At 43.6% G+C, this 20,171-nt stretch overlaps 1 protein-coding gene across 24 annotated transcripts in view; it reads right to left on the bottom strand.

Annotated features, from left to right (window-relative positions):
* CADPS (calcium dependent secretion activator) overlaps positions 1-20,171 on the bottom strand; it is a 337,672-nt gene that overhangs the window by 172,348 nt on the left and 145,153 nt on the right. For all 24 annotated transcript variants that reach the window (XM_077925069.1, XM_077925070.1, XM_077925077.1 and 21 more), the window contains exons 7-8: positions 10,685-10,796; positions 3,624-3,763 (exon numbers count right to left, since the gene is read on the bottom strand). In XM_077925069.1, coding sequence (XP_077781195.1) covers positions 3,624-3,763; positions 10,685-10,796 — 252 coding nt within the window. The remainder of the gene's footprint in view (positions 1-3,623; positions 3,764-10,684; positions 10,797-20,171) is intronic.

The raw sequence follows: 20,171 nt of genomic DNA, 5'->3' as shown, positions 1-20,171 counted from the left end.
CACAAATAACACATCATGACCTTATTTAACCATTATGACATTATATAGCCAATCAGAATTGGCTATGCGGTCATCTCCTAAAGCCAATTCAGAATGAAAGCAGTAACCATCACTCTGAATAGTTGTTTTGGAGGGAGCTATGATTTTAATACATTTGCCCTGCTTCTGAGAAGTAACTGAAAGAAGGAAGAGGTAAAAATACTTGAGAAAAATACCCATTTTGGCTTAGATCTACTTTCATTCTTTGACCTACTTTGGTATATTAGTTTGTGGGCATAACTCTGTTCAGCAGCAGCAGATATGACAGCACTCTCTGTGTGAGCTTTGAGAGTATGATGAATTAAATTATGGAATGTATTATCACAGCATGCGGTGATAGAATCCTTAAAAATAAAAAGGACACCTGAGGCATATCTATAAATGGATATTATTAGCCACGAGAAGCCAAATAGAACCTGTATTATTGGAGTCAATGTACCTCTGGTTACAGGGCAAGACAATTGTATCATACTTTGCCTATGATCTTCACATGGTTCACTTTAGGGGGAAGAATGCTGGAACTGCTGTGTCCATAGGGTTTGTGATTGGTGGCTGCAGCAAGGGATGGTGTGGATTGGCTCCTGCTTTGGCAATTGTGCGTGCAATTGCCGGCTGCTGTTGGCAGAGGGCAGACACTGTGCGGCTTTTGTGATGTGTGTGATTGGCAGCGTTTGTCAGTCTGGTGAGTGATTTTTAGGTAAAGGTAAAGGTACCCCTGCCCGTACGGGCCAGTCTTGACAGACTCTAGGGTTGTGCGCCTATCTCACTTAAGAGGCCGGGGGCCAGCGCTGTCCGGAGACACTTCCAGGTCATGTGGCCAGCGTGACAAAGCTGCATCTGGCAAGCCAGCGCAGCACACGGAACGCCGTTTACCTTCCCACCAGTAAGCGGTCCCTATTTATCTACTTGCACCCGGGGGTGCTTTCGAACTGCTAGGTTGGCAGGCGCTGGGACCGAGCAATGGGAGCGCACCCCGCTGCGGGGATTCGAACCGCGACCTTTCGATCGGCAAGCCCTAGGCGCTGAGGCTTTTACCCACAGCGCCACCCGCGTCCCTTTTGAGTGATTTTTGGCACCCCCCAAAAAAGCTCAACAACTCTGGGCCATCTCCCCCCCATTTTCTTAAATTGGAGCCCCCCAAAATAGGGGGCACACTGAAAAATACGGCATGCTGGGTGGACAGAGAAAGAAAGTGCACCCTCCATTTGCAGGGGTTCAATATGGGTAAAGATGTCACGTGATCTGGCTCAGGGATATTTGGGAATCAGAGGAGGGTTCTTGATATTTGAAAAATATTTCTGCTGCCCTTTACGCTGCTTTAAAGGTGCAAAGAACAGAAAAGTGTGAGGAAACTCCGACAGTCCCATGAATTCAAATTTGTCTCCAAAGGTTGATTTAAATGTGATGCCAAGCGGGCAAGAAGAAGTTGCCTGTGTACCTTGCTTAAACCAGGTCCCTCAACCAGCAAAGCCCTCAATGCACATATAAAGGCCAGGTTTAAATAAGATGCTGAGCCCCTGCAACCCGGGGAAATTCTTCTTGACCTCCTGCGTCACATTTAAATCAAGCCTAAATCTATGCAGACAAAACTGTCAGGCACTTGGCCTACATGCTGTACAATTATGCATAATTTGGCAGAAACATTCTAGGATGCATTATTTATGGCTTGAACAAAAGTCCTCTGAAGTTAGTGGGGAAATTGTAATTGACTTCGGAGAGGTCTGGAGCATCAAAATTTGTAAGAACAGGGCAGATGGCTTAATCATTTAAATGTACTGAAGACTTCAGAATCAACTGCGAGTCAAAAGGAACTGTGACAAAAAGCCAAAGCTAATTAGGAGAGTTACACTCAGAAGCTTCTAAAGAAATGAGATATTGCTGAATGACTATCCACAGAGGGTGATCTAAATCTCAGATTGGTCAGCTACATATTCTTGGCGTGCCCAGAAACATTTCTAAACAAGAGGGGAGGAAATTAATTGAATGCTAGGTCTAGCAGGGCTGCTTGATCTAGTAGGACTGGTCCCCAATTGTCATGCATACATGTCACCATATTGGCCTTGCTTATTTATTTTTTACTATAGAACAGGCTCTGGAAGTGTAATTTAGGGCAGATTTTTATGGAGAATATGTAGATTTTCCTACAGGAGATAATTTAATGCAGAGGAGTTCAAATTTATGCTTTGTCAAGCATTTACTAGATGGATTTGGGCAAGGAACTTTCTAACTGTCCTACTTCTCAGGTTAGAAATGAGGAAAAGTGAAAAAGCAGAGATGAAATACTTCCTGGTGAAAGTAGGTTATTGAATAGTTTACATCCAAATAGTACTGTAACAAGAGAAATTACTTTCTGCTGTATTAGCTTCTTTTGCTCCTAACTGTACCATCTTCATACAGTCTTCCAGAGGATTTTAATAAAATAGTACATTTGCAAAATATAGAAAAGATTTACATCTCCCTGTAAATAATGATAATTGACAGTTTCTGTTAATGTTCTTACCACACAGCAATGAGACTTTTATTTTGAAAATACAATGTAAGAAACATACACATCAAGCAAATCAAGATATGGCGATGATCTGTACAAGATATGACAATGATTGCTGTGGTCTTTTCGTTCTCCGTCCAATTGGGGTGGCAGTGGCGGTGGCGGGATCAATCATGTGTGTTTCTGACATTGAGCAATTGGGAATAATAATAATAATAATAATAATAATAATAATAATAATAATAATAATAATAATTTATTATTTATACCCCATCCATCTGGCTGAGATCATCCTCTGAGGCTCTTCTTTGTGTGCCTCCTCCATGAGAGGTCCAGAGGGTGGCAACATGAGAACAAGCCTTTTCTGTGGTGGCTCCCCATTTGTGGAATGCTCTCCTCAAAGAGATTCAGCTGGGGCTTTCATTACACACCTTTAGGCACCAGGTGAAAACATTCTTCTTCATTCAGGCCTTTGGCTGGTTGACATCCGAGGCCCTTTTAAATGTGTTGTGGAAGGGGAGATTACTGGTTTGTATTTTTAATATGTATTTAGTGTTTTTGCATTACGTTGTGAACTGCCCTGAGTTCTATGGATAAAGAGTGCTATACAAATAATAACAACAAAACAACATCACAATACAAATGGGGCAATTTCCTTGTTTATTTCTGTCTCTCACACACAAACAGAACAAAATTCCTGGTGAATTCTGTACAGATTTAGTTTTTAGCTCTACGCATCTGCAGAATAAACAAACTATTACTTATTAAAACAAGCTGTCATTCTTTAAATGGAGATTGTCATATTCTGTCATGTCACAAATTAAAGTCAAATTTCCCAAAAGCTCTGGGGCGGAGGGAAAGCAGGGCTAATTAGAACTAAAATATTAGGGTGGTTTACACAAGGCATTCAATTTAAGTCATTAAAAATATTATTATTACTATTTTTAAAATGCGGTGATTATCTTTGAAATGATTAGCTGAGATCCACTGAATCATCTTTTAACCATATGTAAACCAAGGAGGAGGAAGGCAAAGCCACATTTGTCTCGCCCCCTGTAGCGCCAGGAAGAAAAATGACGGATGCCAAACTACTTACCCAGAGTGCTTCATGTTTTGAGGTTTATCCATTCGGACTGCAAGTTTGATTTTCAGGTTCTGATCAGGACAGTTTTTGGAAACAACCATGTTGTGCCATTCTGATTGCTTGGGGCTGTTGGGTGTAGGATGAAGAACGACCTGAAGGAGACAAAGAAGAGAAACTTTTAGTATGGTGAGGTTTAGAGAGAACAGAGAGTGCAGAGATACTGAGAGAGAAACGCAATTCATTCTTGACTTTTGCAGTGTTTCTGGGCTGAGTTCAAAGTGTTGGCTTTGGGTCTCAGTATTTAAAGCAGGCTGGGGCGAAATGCAACCCTCCAGGCCTTTCTGGCCCCCAGAATTTACCATGCCATGTCCCACCAACCCCAGAACAGCACTTCAATGAGAGATGTTACACAGCTGGAACATGACATCAAACTCTTGCTTGCCTGTTTGGAAGATGTGCATATTTATGTGTGAATAAATGTGTGCATTTGTATAGAAACCTGTGGCTTTTGTGTGGCTGTAATGTAGCCTTTTCTACAAAGATAAGAGCCACTTCAAGCTTCACCCAGTTTTGCTTCTGGCACCATCCGCCATCAAGGCTCCAGAAGGTTACTCTTGCAATATTGACTGACAAGATTCCTCTCCCGACTGTCTGCTTCTGTATGTACACACCTCTGCCATAGGGATGTCTAGTCAGGAGCATCCCAGGCCCTAAGAGTTTGGGGCCCACCCGTAGGTCTCAGTTTGGGCCCTGGTGATGTCACAGGGGGCAGGCCCCAGTGATGTCACTAAACAAAATCCCCACCCTATTCCATTCTTTTCCATATCCAAAGTGATTTCTGATGCCCGTTTCTATGGTTCCCAATTGGATTGTTTTACTGGGGAGCTGAGGAAGGGGAAAACCCACTGGAATGGGATTGGAAATTTCCCAATCCAGTGTTTTCTTTTCTTCTGCCTCTGAGGCAACCCGCTCATCCCACCGAGGTGTGGTTACCCAAACTGTACACAACCTTCAAAGTATGGTTGTACCATGGACCACAGAGTCTTGTAACAGGCGCAGTTTTGTTTCAGTTAAATATGAATGTGTCATTAGAAAGACACTGAATTTGCTATAAGAGTTGCTATAAGAATGTTTTTAAATATACCGAAAAGAAGGTGGTTTTTTTATAAAACACCAAGTATGACTTCTAGTATGCTAATATATATGCTTTTGGTTGTGGTAGCATAAAAAGATGAAAAACAATGTGAAGGGAGAGAGGTTCATTTTATTGAATAAGATAAAGCTAAACGTTAAGCTACACTGTAAGTTAATGGAATGAGAACTGTTTTAAATACTTGAAGAGGATGAAAAGGTTAAGGAAATGATAACATTTTATAAAAAGCTATGGAAGGTTAGGGAGATGATTCTGAGGTGTGTGCTTTGACACAATTAAAAATATCTCAGGAAAACTATCCACGGTTTAATTAATAGCCTCCCCGCCCCCCTGAGGGTTTATTCTGTATCTTGTTTCTGATATATTATTTGTTTTTCTGTTTGGGTTCTTGAAGAGTAAAGACATGTTCTTATCATTTTTTACTTTTGGCACCTCTGTTTTCCATTTCAGCTTGTTCCAATGACTCAGGAGGTAAAATCTCATTATTAAGCTTCTTATTATTCTGCAGCAGGATTAATCTCCTCCTAATGCATTAACCTTTAAGGGCACGTACTCTCATTACTCAGATGATTTCTATCTTTTTCCTGACTAGCTGTATTTGCCTAATACTGACACACAACTTCATCTTTCTAATATTCCATCGATCTTGAACTCTGCTGCTGATTCAACAGACACTATACCTTTTTTATTTCTGTAATGGGATTAAAACATCTCAAGCACCGATTGCAGCAACAGACCTAATTTCTGTTTAAATATGTAGCTCAAATCACTAAATGCTTCCTCCGAGTCCTCTGACTTCAGCAAATTATTATGTTAAATGAATATTTTCTTTGCCAAGTTAAAAATAACATAGCATTTTTTTCCTTTCCTTTTTTAAAGGAAAGGACATAAAAACTTTAGAGGGCACCTCCCTGCCATGGCTACCCACTTAAAGGTTCTTTCCTACACAAGCTCCATGCCAAGTAAGAACTGAATTGACCCCAACAATCTCCTGTGGAGACCAACAGTATCTTGAGCCAAAGTTTCATTCACATTTCAAATGGAATACATTTGTTTGTGAGCTAGCAGTTAGTAGCTATATTTGGTCAACTTTTCCTCTTCTAAACATATCAGAATAATGGACACGTCTAGCTCAGGCCTACACAACTTGCAACCCAAATGCAACTCAGATACAGTTCCAGCAGAAAACTGTGTTGTCACTTCTACTTAACAACGCAAACATATTTCAGATAGCTTCAAGATTTATTGTCTGCCTTCCACCAGTGTGGTACAGTGGTCAAGTTTGTCAGACTAGGGCCTGGGAGTAAAAGGTAAAGGGACCCTTGACCATTAGGTCCAGTCGTGACCAACTCTGGGGTTGTGGTGCTCATCTCGCTTTACTGGCCGAGGGAGCTGGCGTACAGCTTCCGAGTCATGTGGCCAGCATGACTAAGCCGCTTCTGGTGAACCAGAGCAGCACACGGAAACGCCGTTTACCTTCCCGCCGGAGCGGTACCTATTTATCTACTTTGCACTTGCTTTCAGGGAGACCAGGGTTCAAATCCCCATTTCACCACAAAGCTTGGGCCAGTCACTGCCTTTCAGCCTAACCTACTTCACAAGGTAGGTTAAATGGGAATTAAATGTGGAAGGGGAGAACCATGTGTGCCACCTTAAGCTCCATGGATAAAAAGGTAGGATATAAATGCCATAAATCAAGCAATCAGTGCCTCATGGTACAGTCCTTTGAGCTGAGGCAGTGTGCCATGCAGCTCCTTAGGAGCAAGGGGTTTCTCTTGTTTGGTAGTAGTAAAGAACCCCCGGTTAAGGTTCTGGAAGCTCCATTGGGTTTCCTGGAGAGGAGAGCCTAGGAGTTGGCTGCAAACTGAGCAGGTAAGCTCAGTCTCTATATAAATCATGCCCAAGGGTCATTACACCCACCATATTTGTAGTCTTAGGCAGGGAACAGAAAGAAGCTTATTGAGCCTTCATGGCTCCCCAAACATGCATGGACACTACGGGATTGGGCTGTTAGAAAAACCAAATGCCCGTTCTTCTCAGATTTCATGGAACAATGATTTGTGGCTTGTGGACATTATTGCTTCTTGCCGTTATTGCTACAGCTAAATGGGAAGCATTGGGATAGCCGCTGAGCTACAGCTGAAATATTTTAAGTTCCAATCAAGCATGGCATTGGTCTCAAGAACACCTTTGGGTTTTTCCTCTTTCAGGGCTTCATTCTACTTTCAACTGCTTGGTTCGGCTACTTTTGGGACACTATTTTCTTCCTTCGCTCATCTGCAAAAAAAACCCTGGGCTGTATTTATTTGAAACGCTAAACCATGGGCATAATTCTCTCTTGGAATAAATAAAAACAAATCTCTAAACACACCCACTTGTCTATTCATCAGGGGGAAGACAACAGAGACGCCTTCTGCCCACTGTGGGAGACACTCCTCTCCTAGTTGAGGAGAAGTGAAGGCGCCTTTAATAGTAAAAGCATCTCTCAGTCTCTGCACCTTAAAAGGACCTCCTGTTTAAAGACACAGATGGTCCTTATGTCCAAATTCACGCTTAGAGTGTGTGTGAGGGGAGTGAGTGAAGAGAAAGCAGAGGCAGACATAGAATTCATTGGCAATTATGTCTGCCACCAAGACAAATTGTGCAGCTGCAGGCTCTGGAGAGAGCGAGGGGGAAAATCAATGATGACTAACTGAAGTGTCATAAAGCAACAGAGAAGGAACATTCAGGAGCACTCTGTGTGTAGCTGATAGCACCGGAGAACAAGCTGAATCACAAAAAGGGGAATTAGTGTTATGAACCTTAGCAGCTGGGGGCGGGGGAGAAAGGGGCAGGCTGCAGTTAATTCAGCAGGGGCCCTGTTGCCAAATTTAGCATGCTGAATTATTTACTGATCACCCAGCTGACATCACGTAATCAATCCCCAACATCCACAGCAGATCCTCCTGTCCCGGGCTGTTAAGGTGAAGTATTTTCCAGGACAGTCTGCAGCTTTGTATGTCTGCAACACAAGTTAGCTGAAGCTCAGGTAAATTTTAACAGCCTTACAGTTTAGGCAATCCCATCTCTACTCTTATAGGGACGCAGGTGGTGCTGTGGGTTAAACCACAGAGCCTAGGACTTGCCAATCAGAAGGTTGGTGGTTTGAAACCCCGCGACGGGGTGAGCTCCTGTTGTTCGGTCCCAGCTCCTGCCAACCTAGCAGTTCGAAAGCACGTCAAAGTGCAAGTAGATAAATAGGTACCGCTCCAGCGGGAAGGTAAACGGCGTTTTCGTGCGCTGCTCTGGTTTGCCAGAAGCGGCTTAGTCATGCTGGCCACATGACCTGGAAGCTGTACACCGGCTCCCTCGGTCAATAAAGCGAGATGAGCGCTGCAACCCCAGAGTCGTTCGCGACTGGACCTAATGGACAGGGGTCCCTTTACCTTTACCTATCTCTACTCTAAAACAAACACCTGGAAGAGGCCTGCATTGACTGGTGGCAATGTGTGAAGAGGATCTGACTTGATTTTTCATCCTTCTTTTCTTCATTGCAATAGCTTGCCTGAACTAAAATATATCTTTGAATCGGTAAAAGAGAAATTAAGGATCAGTGTTCTACTTCAGCATCTTCTGTTAGACAAGGTAGGTTAAAGCATGTAGCCAAGATAGCTTACCCATCACTCGTGAGCTGAAGTGTGGACTAGGGAGACTTCATTTCACATCTCCCACCAATCTTCCTGAAGTTACGGCAGCAGTGCTTGTATATTGTCCTTTTAAATTGCCCATTGCTGTGTTCTCCATTTATTTCTTATTGTTAAATAAAGTGTACTTCATTGAAGCCTTGTCCCTAAGTGTGGTGACAGATACATCCTACAAACTTGGCTACCACACTTATAGTAAGCTCTTAAGTCAGGGGTTCTCAGAATTTCTACTCCCGGGGCCCGCTGGAGATGACTAAAGATTACTGAGGACAACTGGACACAAAATGGTAGTGCAGGGGCACAGCCAGTCACAAAATGGAGGCAGATGTTGATGGGTCATCTGGCAATTAGTGACATCATTTTCTATTGATACCTGTACAAAAGCCCTCTTTTGAAATTGCTGAATTCTTTGCCACAGAAGTTACCTTGTGGTGAAGAGTTCCATAGGTATTGTGAGTCAGCGTCCCTGTTTTAGGCAGTGGTATAGGTTTTTTATTTTATATTTTTCGCTCTCCCTATGCCTCTCAAAGTATTTTTTACTCATTCATTGTCATTTCTTCTTTTCTCCTTTGCAAATTACCCCTTAGCCCCCTGCAACTGCCAGTTTCTTTTATCCCTCCTCCCTGCTCCTTTAACACACACTTTTTTCTCCTTTCTTATCCCCTTCCTTTCTATTCCCAGTGTGTTATTACTAAACATTAGGAAGAACTTCCTGACAGTAAGAGCTGTTCGACAGTGGAATTTGCTGCCAAGGAGTGTGGTGGAGTCTCCTTCTTTGGAGGTCTTTAAGCAGAGGCTTGACAACCATATGTCAGGAGTGCCCTGATGGTGTTTCCTGCTTGGCAGGGGGTTGGACTCGATGGCCCTTGTGGTCTCTTCCAACTCTATGATTCTATGATTCTATTATTAAGCTGATTTTAAAAGAAATCCATCTTTTACCTTTCCTCCTAAGTTCCTCCAACACCCCCTTTGGCCTCATGAGAATTCATCAATATTTTAGTGTGATTTTCTTCTAATATACACATATTCGTGTGCAATTTTGTACAACAGACACATCTTTGCAAAGCAATTTCGCCTAATAAGATTTTGGTATGTTATGTTTGCTAATATCTGCATTTTTATTTACCCTAATAAATGCATTACTTGGCCAGAGAACTTTACTGCAAAATTTGGAAATGTGTGAAATTTTGAAGGATGGCTGGGTTTCAGTTCGAATATTGTTTCAGAAAGTGCAAATTACGTCAGTTTGGCATTAAACAGGAACTGCCTTGGATTTCTCCCTCATCCCTAGTCACTGGTGCTTTCGCCAGCCCAACCAGGAGATGGGTCAGGTGAGTGAGGAGGTGCTAAGGCCCACTGGTGGCCTCTAACCCACCTTTTGTGGTTATGTCTAATTGGGTGTGTAGCTGTGCACCAACAATTTAGACATAATGGCTTCAAGCTATAAGAAAGGAGATTCCGACTAAACATCAGGAATAGCTTTCTGATGGCAAGAGCTGTTCAACCGTGGAACAGATTCCCTCGGGGGTCTCATCCAGCCCTACAATTCTATGATTCTATGTGCGACACACACACCACACTTTATTTGAAACAAAGACTTCAACCAATCTCCTCTCTGAAATTCTTTAGTGATTGTGATGCTTACAAGGAACCAATCTAGCTCCTTCTTTCCCAGCCCAGAAAGCTTGTCTTTTAGCTCTAGAACAAACTCTGTCCTCCTTTTCTGTTCTGCAAATGTGCATTTATGTGTTTTATGTGCTTTCCCAACAGCTGCCAATATTACTGTATTTTTTGCTGTATAAGACTCACTTTTTCCCTCCTAAAAAGGGGAAATGTGTCTGCGTCTTATGGAGCGAATGCAGGCTGCGCAGCTATCACAGAAGCCAGAACAGCAAGAGGGATTGCTGCTTTCACTGCACAGCGATCCCTCTTGCTGTTCTGGCGTCTGAGATTCAGAATATTTTTTTTCTTGTTTTCCTCCTCCAAAAACTAGGTGTGTCTTGTGGTCTGGTGCATCTTATAGAGCGAAAAATACAGTACTTCCTTGTCTGGGGATGTTCGGTAGGCTGCAGTTCTTAAAAAGCTATGCCAGAGATGAAATCTTCTAATTTGCAGCACTGCGGGTTAGAAAGCCTGTGTTCTTTTGCGACCTGGGTTCATAAAGCTGCTACCCCTGATGGGCGGTGGGGTTTTCCTCCTCCTGCAAAGCAAAGCTGAAGAAGCATTGCTGCCCTTACCCGCCCGAGTTCTTTGTCTTCTAAAGCCAGCACGCCGGTGCTCTCGGTAAACAGCTTCACCTTCACTGCTGGAAGGGCGTGCGTCGTGTTAAAGTCACCTTGAGTCCCCCATCTGTGAAAACATCCAAGATGGAGAAAAAGCATGAGGCAAGAAACACAGTCTGCCAACCCAGCCCCGTCACCTCGGGGTGGAAAAGGTTAATGCAAATGTCACCAACTGTCTTAGGCATTAAAAAAGCAACAGGAGTGACATTGTGCTAATTAATTAAGTTGGTAAGAAAAACTGTAAGACAACAACTCTGCAATATCACAAAGCTTCCTCTGGGAAGGCAACAGAATAGCATGAAGCAAAAGCTCGAAGAACACACACATCCGCACGCGCCACGGATACACAAATGCGCTTTTATTTATTTTTGCAAGTGAGTAAAATAAACCCGATGAACATAATTTAGCACTGAAACTTCGCACAGAGGTTGCAGAGCCATCTGGATACTTACCTGTCTGCCACTGCTAATTTTCTAGAGAAAGAGGTGCCGTAACTCATCATGAACCCTTGTTCTCCCCAAATTTGCAATGGCGCCCACCTGAGAGGTGCCAAAACTGAGTTCCGGCAAGTTCCAGCTGAAAAAAAAAGCCCTTCCTGTCTCCCATTACTGAAATAGCAGAGTGGTTGCAGACAATAGGAGTCTAGTAAACAAGGCATCTAGGCGCACAAGAGGCCTGCTCAGGCATCACTCAGCATTAGAACCAACATGGATACAGCAAGGTTGCCTCTTCCAGGGTTCTGACTTGTGTGGGGATCCTCCACAGAGGCAAAAGGTTCCCCATTGGCAGACGTTCACCTTATTGGCTGTGGGGCGAGGAAAAAACAGCACAGGTAAGGTAAAGGACCCCTGGATAGTTAAGACCAGTCAAAGGCAACTATGGGGTGTGGCGCTCACCTCACTTCAGGCGGAGGGAGCTGTTGTTTGTCCACAGACAACTTTCTGGGTCATGTGGCCAGCATGACTAAACCGCTTTTGGCGCAATGGAACACCGTGACAGAAACAAGAGCGCACAGAAAAGCCATTTACCTTCCCGCCACAGCGGTAACTATTTATCTACTCGCACTGGTGTGCTTTTGAACTGCTAGGTTGGTAGAAGCTGGGACAGAGCAATGGGAGCTCACCACCGCTGTGCAGCTTTGAACCGCCGACCTTCTGACCGGCAAGCCCAAGAGGATCAGTGGTTTAGGCCACAGCGCAACAGCACAATCTTGGAGTCAGGGCTTAATGTTGAGCCCCGTACCCCCACTGTATCTGTGTATAGTGTTGGATGCCGGGATGCCAAAGAAGGATGGCCAGAATGGCCAGTTCTAGTGCTTCATTAAAGAATGTAGGGTATAAATAATAAAATTATTAATTATTCTTTACAGCAAAGCAGCCTGCCAGTTCTCCTAGCCTTTGCGGGCGCGGGACAGACACCACAGCAAGGAGATGGCTTGTTTGTGCCCAAGCAAACGTGCACAAATTCTTCATACACAAAGCAGTATATGTCACTTTGTCTAGGACTTCCCATCACTTCAGCTGCCCAGATGAGGGCATAGGTGGCAAATACCCAGAGATAGATCCCATTTCTGAGCTCAGAGCCTAGCACTGATAAGGATAACATCAAGTAAGCCAGTTAGCTTATGTCAAAGCAAGTGAACATAAACATATATGAGCTTATTGCTTCAACCACCCCCAATTAATTGTGGGTTTATCTTGACCACCAATATGGGGTTTGCAAAGCTGCTTGAAGAGTTCAGCTTTGGTTCAACACAATTGTACCTTCTAATACTGCCTTTGAAACTCACCCAGGAACTCCAGCGGGTGCAGAATGCCGCGGCGAGGCTCCTTACGGGGTCCTTGCCGCGAAATCACATTTATCCAGTGCTTTACCAGCTGCACTGGCTCCCGGCGGAGTACAGGGTCAGGTTTAAGGTGCTGGTTTTGACCTTTAAAGCCCTATGCAGCCTAGGACCCTCGTACCTACAGGACCGCCTCTCCTGGTATGCCCCGCAGAGGAACTTAAGAGGAACACTTTGGAGGTCCCAAGCCACAAGGAGTTTAGATTGGTTTCAACTAGGGCCAGGGCCTTTTCAGCACTGGCCCCGACATGGTGGAACGCTCTGTCACAAGAGACTAGGGCGCTGCAAGATTTGACATCTTTCCGCAGGGCCTGCAAGATGGAGTTGTTCCGCATGGCCTTTGGCTTAGACTCACTCTGACCCCTTATATGGGATTTGGGATATAAATTTTCCCTTGGCTTTTTTTGCTGGCCCAGCATGGATAGCTGGCTCGGGTGAATATCTGATGTTTCGTCCCTTTATGGTCTTGATTTATGGGCTACTACTAAAATGAGGCTGCATTTTAAGCTGTATTTTAAGCCGTATTTTAATTAACTGTTTGTTTCTTTGTTTCTTTGTTGTTTCTATTACATTTTATTGTAATTCATATTTGGTGTTAGCTGCCCTGAGCCCAGCCCTGCCAGGGAGGGTGGGGTATAAATAAAAAATTATGATGATGATGCCAAAAAAATTGTTAAATACAATTTGGGATCTTTGGGCAGTTGAATCAGGCCAATAGACAGTCTGGCCCCCTCCTTTGGTGATCCTCATAGAACTCTGGCCCAGTGATTGCCATTTGATTTTGAATTGATTTTAGAATATTGATTTTAGAATGCTGTGTTACTTTTATTGCTGCTAGCCGCTCTGAGCCAGGCTCTGGCTGGGGAGGGCGGGATATAAATAAAATTTTATTATTATTATTATTATTATTATTATTATTATTATTATTCATCCAGAATCCTGTTCTCATAGTGGCCAACCAGATACCAAAGGGAAGCCCTAAAGAAGCATCTGAGCACCTGCTGGAGTTTCCAAACACTCTTCAAGGACAGCCCTGCAAAGAGTACACCGCAGTGGTCCAATTTGGATGTGACCAGGACATGACTAACATTTTGTACTATTCAGTCCACTTTATCCTGAGCCACTTGTGGTACCCTGTAAATCCTTTAGCACTTTTGTCAGAGGAGGAGTGTTCAGGATGCTGGACTTAGAACATTCTCTGCCTTATCGGTTCATTCCAGTTTAACAATTCATAGCAGGATTCTACTCTCTAGCTCTGGAGAGATCACAGGGAACTTTTCATTACGGCTGTGATTGATTTTCAATAATCTTCACAGCTCATTTAATTTTGTTTCTCGAACTTCCAAGCTGCGCTAACATTTTTATTTTTTTAAAACAAACGGTGCATTTGGTCTCGTGAAGGTAGGCAGTTCTCTCCTCTCCCCATCTCTCACGTAATGAAACTCACCTACAGCTTAATAAATCTTGAGAAATAGCCTTAATATTGCCATTCTGTGTAAAGAGACACCATAAAGAACATTGTGGCCCAGCTCTCTCCTGTTTCCTCATGTCCTCCAGTTTCCTGAAGGAAAACAGGGGCACTCAGTTGAATGAGTTGGTGGAAGGAGGGGCCCTGTTTTGCAGCCCAGAGGCAAGGCTCAATGGATAATGGTGGGTCTTGAGCCGGGAACCTGTGGCCCTCCAGGTGCTGTTGGACTTCAGCTCCCATCAGCCTCAGCCAGCAAAGCCAGTGGACAGGCATGATAGGAGTTGTAGTCCTGCAACATCTGGCAAACCATAGGTTTCCTATTCCTGGACTAGTGGCTTAAACTTTTCAGAAATGCTGAAGTTGTTGGGAGAAAAACTATCTGTACTTTCTCATCATGAGAGAGCCAGTGTGGTGTAGTGGTTAAGAGCGGTGGACTCATAATCTGGTGAACCGGGTTCGCTTCCCCGCTCCTCCACACGCAGCTGCTGGGTGACCTTGGGCTAGTCACACTTCTCTGAAGTCTCTCAGCCCCACTCACCTCACAGAGTGTTTGTTGTGGGGGAGGAAGGGAAAGGAGAATGTTAGCCGCTTTGAGACTCCTTAGGGTAGTGATAAAGCGGGATATCAAATCCAAACTCTTCTTCATCAAACCCAAACTTTTTTACAATTTAAACAGGGGGGCTGGGATGCCCCTGTTTCAAGTGTTGTTACTTTCTGCTTGAGATTTCACTGTTTATTAGGATGCAACCCTATGCAGCATTTACTTGAGAAACAGTCCACTCTGTTGGACCTTGGAGAAAAAGGCTTGCCGTTCTGCTTGCAGAGGTCTGTGGAGCATAATGCACTTTTAGACATAAATGTTTCTACTTGTGGCGCGAATATCTCCAGTGCGATACACAGCTTGTACTCAGTCCCTCTCCTTGTGGCACACAAAAGTAATTGTGGGTTAACCTCTAAGGACTGACAAGTATGAATAACAGTACATAATGTTTCTGAGCTGTAAGATTGTGCTTTTAAAAACTTCTGACTATTAACTCTGTCTGGCATTTTAAAACATGAGAAGAAGAAAGTTTCGAAAGTTTTGGCCTTATCAAAAACAGAAAATTTTTGAAAAACTATGTGGGATGTGATACTTTCTCCTTAAGCAGGGATCTGTGGTCCTCCAGATGTTGGCTCCAATTCCCACCATCCCCAGCCAAGCCTAGCTTAGGAGTTGTGGATGACAGAAGTTGTAGGCCAACAACATCTGGAAGGCCACAGGTTCTCCACTCCCGACCTAAAGTGAACATTTACAAGCCCACTAAGTTTGAAATCACCATTTAAATGGTTCTGACCAATTACATTCTGTATTGAATGGTTGCCTTTTCTGCAATCCTCGAAGTTGAGATAGGTGCAGTAAAGGGAAACGGAAAGCATACATCGTGCATTCAAGTTGCCAGCATTCAACGGAAAGATGGTTGGATGTGACTGTGTGCAGGCACGTAAAGCAAAACACAGATGGTGAAACTAATTTTAGGGCTACCAGAAAAGGCAGTATTGCTCTAAGCAGTTTGTTTCCTTGACAATATCTCACTGTGTGCATCTTAACCCATAGAATAGCACTGTTTCCTAGATTTGCAGACGCTCAGAATGCGGCATTTGCTACTTATGATACAGAGCCTTCAGCAGGCCTGCATAACAGCCGTCTCAATTAACTTTAGATTGGTGATCTATGCGTGAATGATTGAAAACATCCAGATTGGTTTCCCACCCCCAGGAGTGACAAAACTATTGGGCTCAGTTGCTGAATGCTCTGCATTACTTCTTTAACCTTCTGTCACTTCTCTACAGTGGCACCCCATTTCCTAGGTCCTGTGCAAGTAAATGAGACCCAAAGTGAAAGAAATGACATATACATATACATATACATACACATACATATGTAGAGGTATGTAAAACCTCCTATTTATGCTCATAAGATTCGTGCCTTCCCAAGCATTGGCATTGGACGCGTGATATATTTATGCAAAGGAAAATACAGTTGTACCTTGGAAGTTGAATGGAATTCGTTCCGGAAGTCTGTTCGACTTCCAAAACTTTCAGAAACCAAAGCATTGCTTCTGATTGGCTGCAGGAAGCTCCTGCAGCCAATCGGAAGCCCCGTTGGACGTTTGGCTTCGAAAAATAGTTTGCAAACCGGAAAAGTCACTTCTGGGTTTACGACGTTCAGCAGCCAAAACATTTGGGAAATAAGCTGTTTGAAAACCAAGGTAAGACTGCATGTGATTTGCGGAAAGGCTTGACATTTATACTAGAAGGAATTCAACATCACACAAAGGTGTTTGTTTCATCATGGCAGACATGGTATGGCTTGCTGGATGGAACAACCCCCCCCTCTCTAAATAGTAGTTCTGAGAACCAGGAGTTGCTGGTACCATCTACCCAGACCAGGAGAGGACCCTGGCCTCTTTGGACCTCTTATGTCTTGTGATACCCAGGCCAGGTGTTTAGCAACACACTTCAAGATCAGAGAGGTTGTTGTCTGGGGCCACTGCAGGCCTGTCCTAGGAATAATAGGAACAATTGTGCTGGGAATAGGTCCTTTTCCTGCACACTGTTGACTCATTCCTTTCAACAAAGAGCCTTCACTTACAGCTCCCACAGCCAAGAAGTGAAAACTTTTGATTAAATAATGTTTTTGGAGGTTTTCAGTGTCGCTCATTTTCAAGGTGTTAAACCAGTCAGAGAACTTTTTTTACAGTGAAAAGTGGTATATGCAATCCATAATATGAATGAACTAGGTGGCTTTGAGCAAATAAAGATTCCCCCCCTCAACCTCAGTCTTTGTTTTTTTGGGGGGGAAAAAGAAATAGTGACCCACCTCACAAATGCAACAAATTAATAGGAGGAATAGTATCAAATTTAAACCATTCTTGAAGGACAGAAATTCATGATAAAGCTATTTTTCGCCATCTCACCCCTTGCTTTTTCCTGTAAGACCAACTGCAGTCATTAACAGTCAACAGGTTTACCACACCTATCAGTCAATCACCCATTCCCACCACCTTTCTGAGTAATATCCCTCCCCACCCTCTCACTATATATAAGGGTTTGGTGACTTCTGTTTCAGTGTATCTGAAGAAGTGTGCATGCACACGAAAGCTTATACTGTACCAGAACAATCTTAGTTGGTCTATAAGGTGCTGCTGGAAGGAATTTTTTTATTTCATTCTTGAAGGAGTTAGGGGAACCAGCAGAGGGCAGTATAGGCATGGGATATTCTACCAGTTGTAGAATTCAGCTGAAGACAGACAATAGGATTTGAAGGTACAGGAGTTTGACAGAGGTGTTGCTATCGGTAGATGCACTCATACAGTTGTCCCACTACTGCCTCTGGCAAACAGATTTGTGAATCACTTGGAGTGGGGAGAGAGGGAAATGTATTGCCTGGAGAATGTATGAATTCCTCAGGAAGTGATTTCTACTAAGTACAGAGATATAGCAGTTAAACTGTAGTAAAATCTCTGTAGATACCTATGGTGTTTGTGTGTGCGCAGCAATAGTTGTTTTCAAGGTTTGTTTCCTAAAGAAATATTTCATACTTAATATCAAACAAAGAAAGGAAGGTGGGTGAAATTATACATAGTTTGTGGTATTCCCCCCCTTTATCGTTAGTAATTTCATTTGTTTATGAGCCAGGAACAAGTGAAGACTTCCCAGTATCAAATGGACCCTCCATCTGTTCACTTGTCGGAACTTTGAATGAATCTCACATCTCAGCCTGAAATTAATCAAAGTAGACTTTGAGAGCCTACAGATTCTGTCAGTAATCTTTGTCACTATCACTTCACATTGTCTCAGTTCCCCATAATGTAAAAAATAAAATAAAAAAAGGAAAGTAATATTAATGACTTCGCAAGCTTATTATTAGCATGAATGAGCTAAGGATTGTAATGCAGAAGCTTGATTCAAGGCAAGGACAGAATATTTCATATCCACCTGCTGCATATTGCAACCAGATGTTTACACCTGGGAAACACAGTCACATTGCTCAGATTGGACAGATAAGTCTTAATGTGATTAATTGGGGGGGGGGGGGGGAGGAATCTGCATAGAATTGCATCTTCATTGTGAAACAACTTGAGAAATTCATTAAACATGTCTTCCTGGATAACCTTAGCGGCAGGAGCTAGATGGATCCCATCACAGATAGAATTGCATTGCTAACACAAAGTGTGTTCTCCTTCATGGAGAGCACGTGTTGTGGTGGGGTCTGCTGAGCCACCCCTCTGTTACCAGGCAGGGTCTCTAAAGATGGCCTGGGGCAGTGATTGGTTCACTGGGTTGCTGGGGTAAAAGTTATGTTGCAATTTTGGTGGGAGGGGTAAAATGTTTAAATACTCTGCACGCAGCCTGGAGCTTTCTCTTTGCTGCGTGCAACGGATCACCCGCCCACCAGCCCTTGAGTAAGGGGTTGTTGCATTGACCTTGCTATGCCTGTCATGGGGTCGTCTGCCGTTGGGGCAGGGGCCTGGTAGGAATTTTGTCCATCTGGCTGATTGGCTGGGCCATTTGGTTTTTGCCTACTGCGTAGCAAATCCCCACAACTTGTAAGGTTGCGGTTAGGCATTGGTTATAAATTGGTGGAGGAGGGGTTAGGATAGGCTGGGCCTGCCCCTCCATGGTTGCTGCGGAAAGGGAATTCCGTTAAAGGAATCCTGGGGCTTGCCATCTTTTCGTCCAATCCCTGGAATGGGTCTAGGGCCAGCAAGCCTTCGGGGAGCATGCGGATGAGAAGTGAGGGTCTGAGACTCAGCTCCATTTCTCCCCGACTTGCTTTCCCCCGCACTGTCTTTCGGTGGTGCCCGGAAGTCAGTTCTGTCCCCAGGCGGGGGGACAGATAGTCTTAACCAATGCCTAAACAACCACTCATGGTTTTGTATTTAAATAAAGTTGTGGCCAAAATTATGCCAAAAACCTTAAACAAAAATTAAGTGTGCGTTGTGAGTTATTTGGGGGTGTGTGGCTTGGGGACCTCGACACGCAACCTCTTGGCCAGTGCCATCCTTGCAAAAGAACTGGGATGCATGTGAGAAGCTGTTCTTCCTGAAGGGCTGGGATACTGATTTCTTCAAATCTGAGCTCTTGGAAACAGCCATGGAATAATAGAATCGTAGCAAGTTTGGCCTGATTTGATGACCTGAGATCAGAAACACTTTATGTACACGTTTTGCATGTTGACAATCTGCTCCCTGCAGTAATGCAGTTGGAGAATAATTCATTTCCATAGTTGGATTTGATCCATTTGTGCTTCCAATTTTTGTGTTGTTTTTAAATCCATGTCACAGTTTTGTTTTGTAATCCACGTTTTGAGCCTTGTCTAAAGAAACTGAAATCCTGGAGCACTTTGGGCACCCTTAATTTCATTATCCTCTTTTGAGAAAGCCAGTTATGCAATGATCGAAAAGTCCTGCCTGGTCATTACGTAAGACATTATTCCTTCTCTTTTGCTCGCTTGGATTAGCATGCTGCACTGAGACACTTACTGAATGTTCAGACCCTTGAGCAAACCACAGCATAGACTACAGGCCTATATAGTGAAAGGATACAATGCCACTTGGAAGGAGCTGCTAATTTGCCTTGATATATTTTATAGATTTCATACACTCAGGCTGCTGTTGCAGGTTTTGCTTCTGGGCTTCCCGCAGGTGTCTGCTTGGCCACTATGAGAACAGAACTGGATCGAAGTCTAAAAGTCTTTTAAACCAATCTTATTTATAAATATTATAGGAGTTGAAATATGTGACTAATCATGCCAGAAACACTTCCGTCTCACTATGCCTATAATCTATTACTTGCCCATACAGTGGTACCCTCGGGTTAAGAACTTAATTCATTCTGGAGGCCCGTTCTTAACCTGAAACTGTTCTTAACCTGAGGTACCTCTTTAGCTATTGGGGCCTGCTGCGCCGCCGCCACGCGATTTCTGTTCTTATCCTGAAGCAAAGTTCTTAACCCGAGGTACTATTTCTGGATTAGCAGAGTCTGTAACCTGAGGAGTCTGTAACCTGAAGCGTCTGTAACCCGAGTTACCACTGTACTAAGATAAAAGGAAAAGGACCCCTGGACGGTTAAGTCCAGTCAAAGGTCAT

This window comes from Podarcis muralis, chromosome 2, assembly GCF_964188315.1.
Source record: "Podarcis muralis chromosome 2, rPodMur119.hap1.1, whole genome shotgun sequence".
Taxonomy (NCBI): Eukaryota; Metazoa; Chordata; class Lepidosauria; order Squamata; family Lacertidae; genus Podarcis; species Podarcis muralis.
The sequence above is the reverse complement of the archived record's forward strand: the minus strand, read 5'-3'. Positions and strand labels throughout refer to the sequence as shown.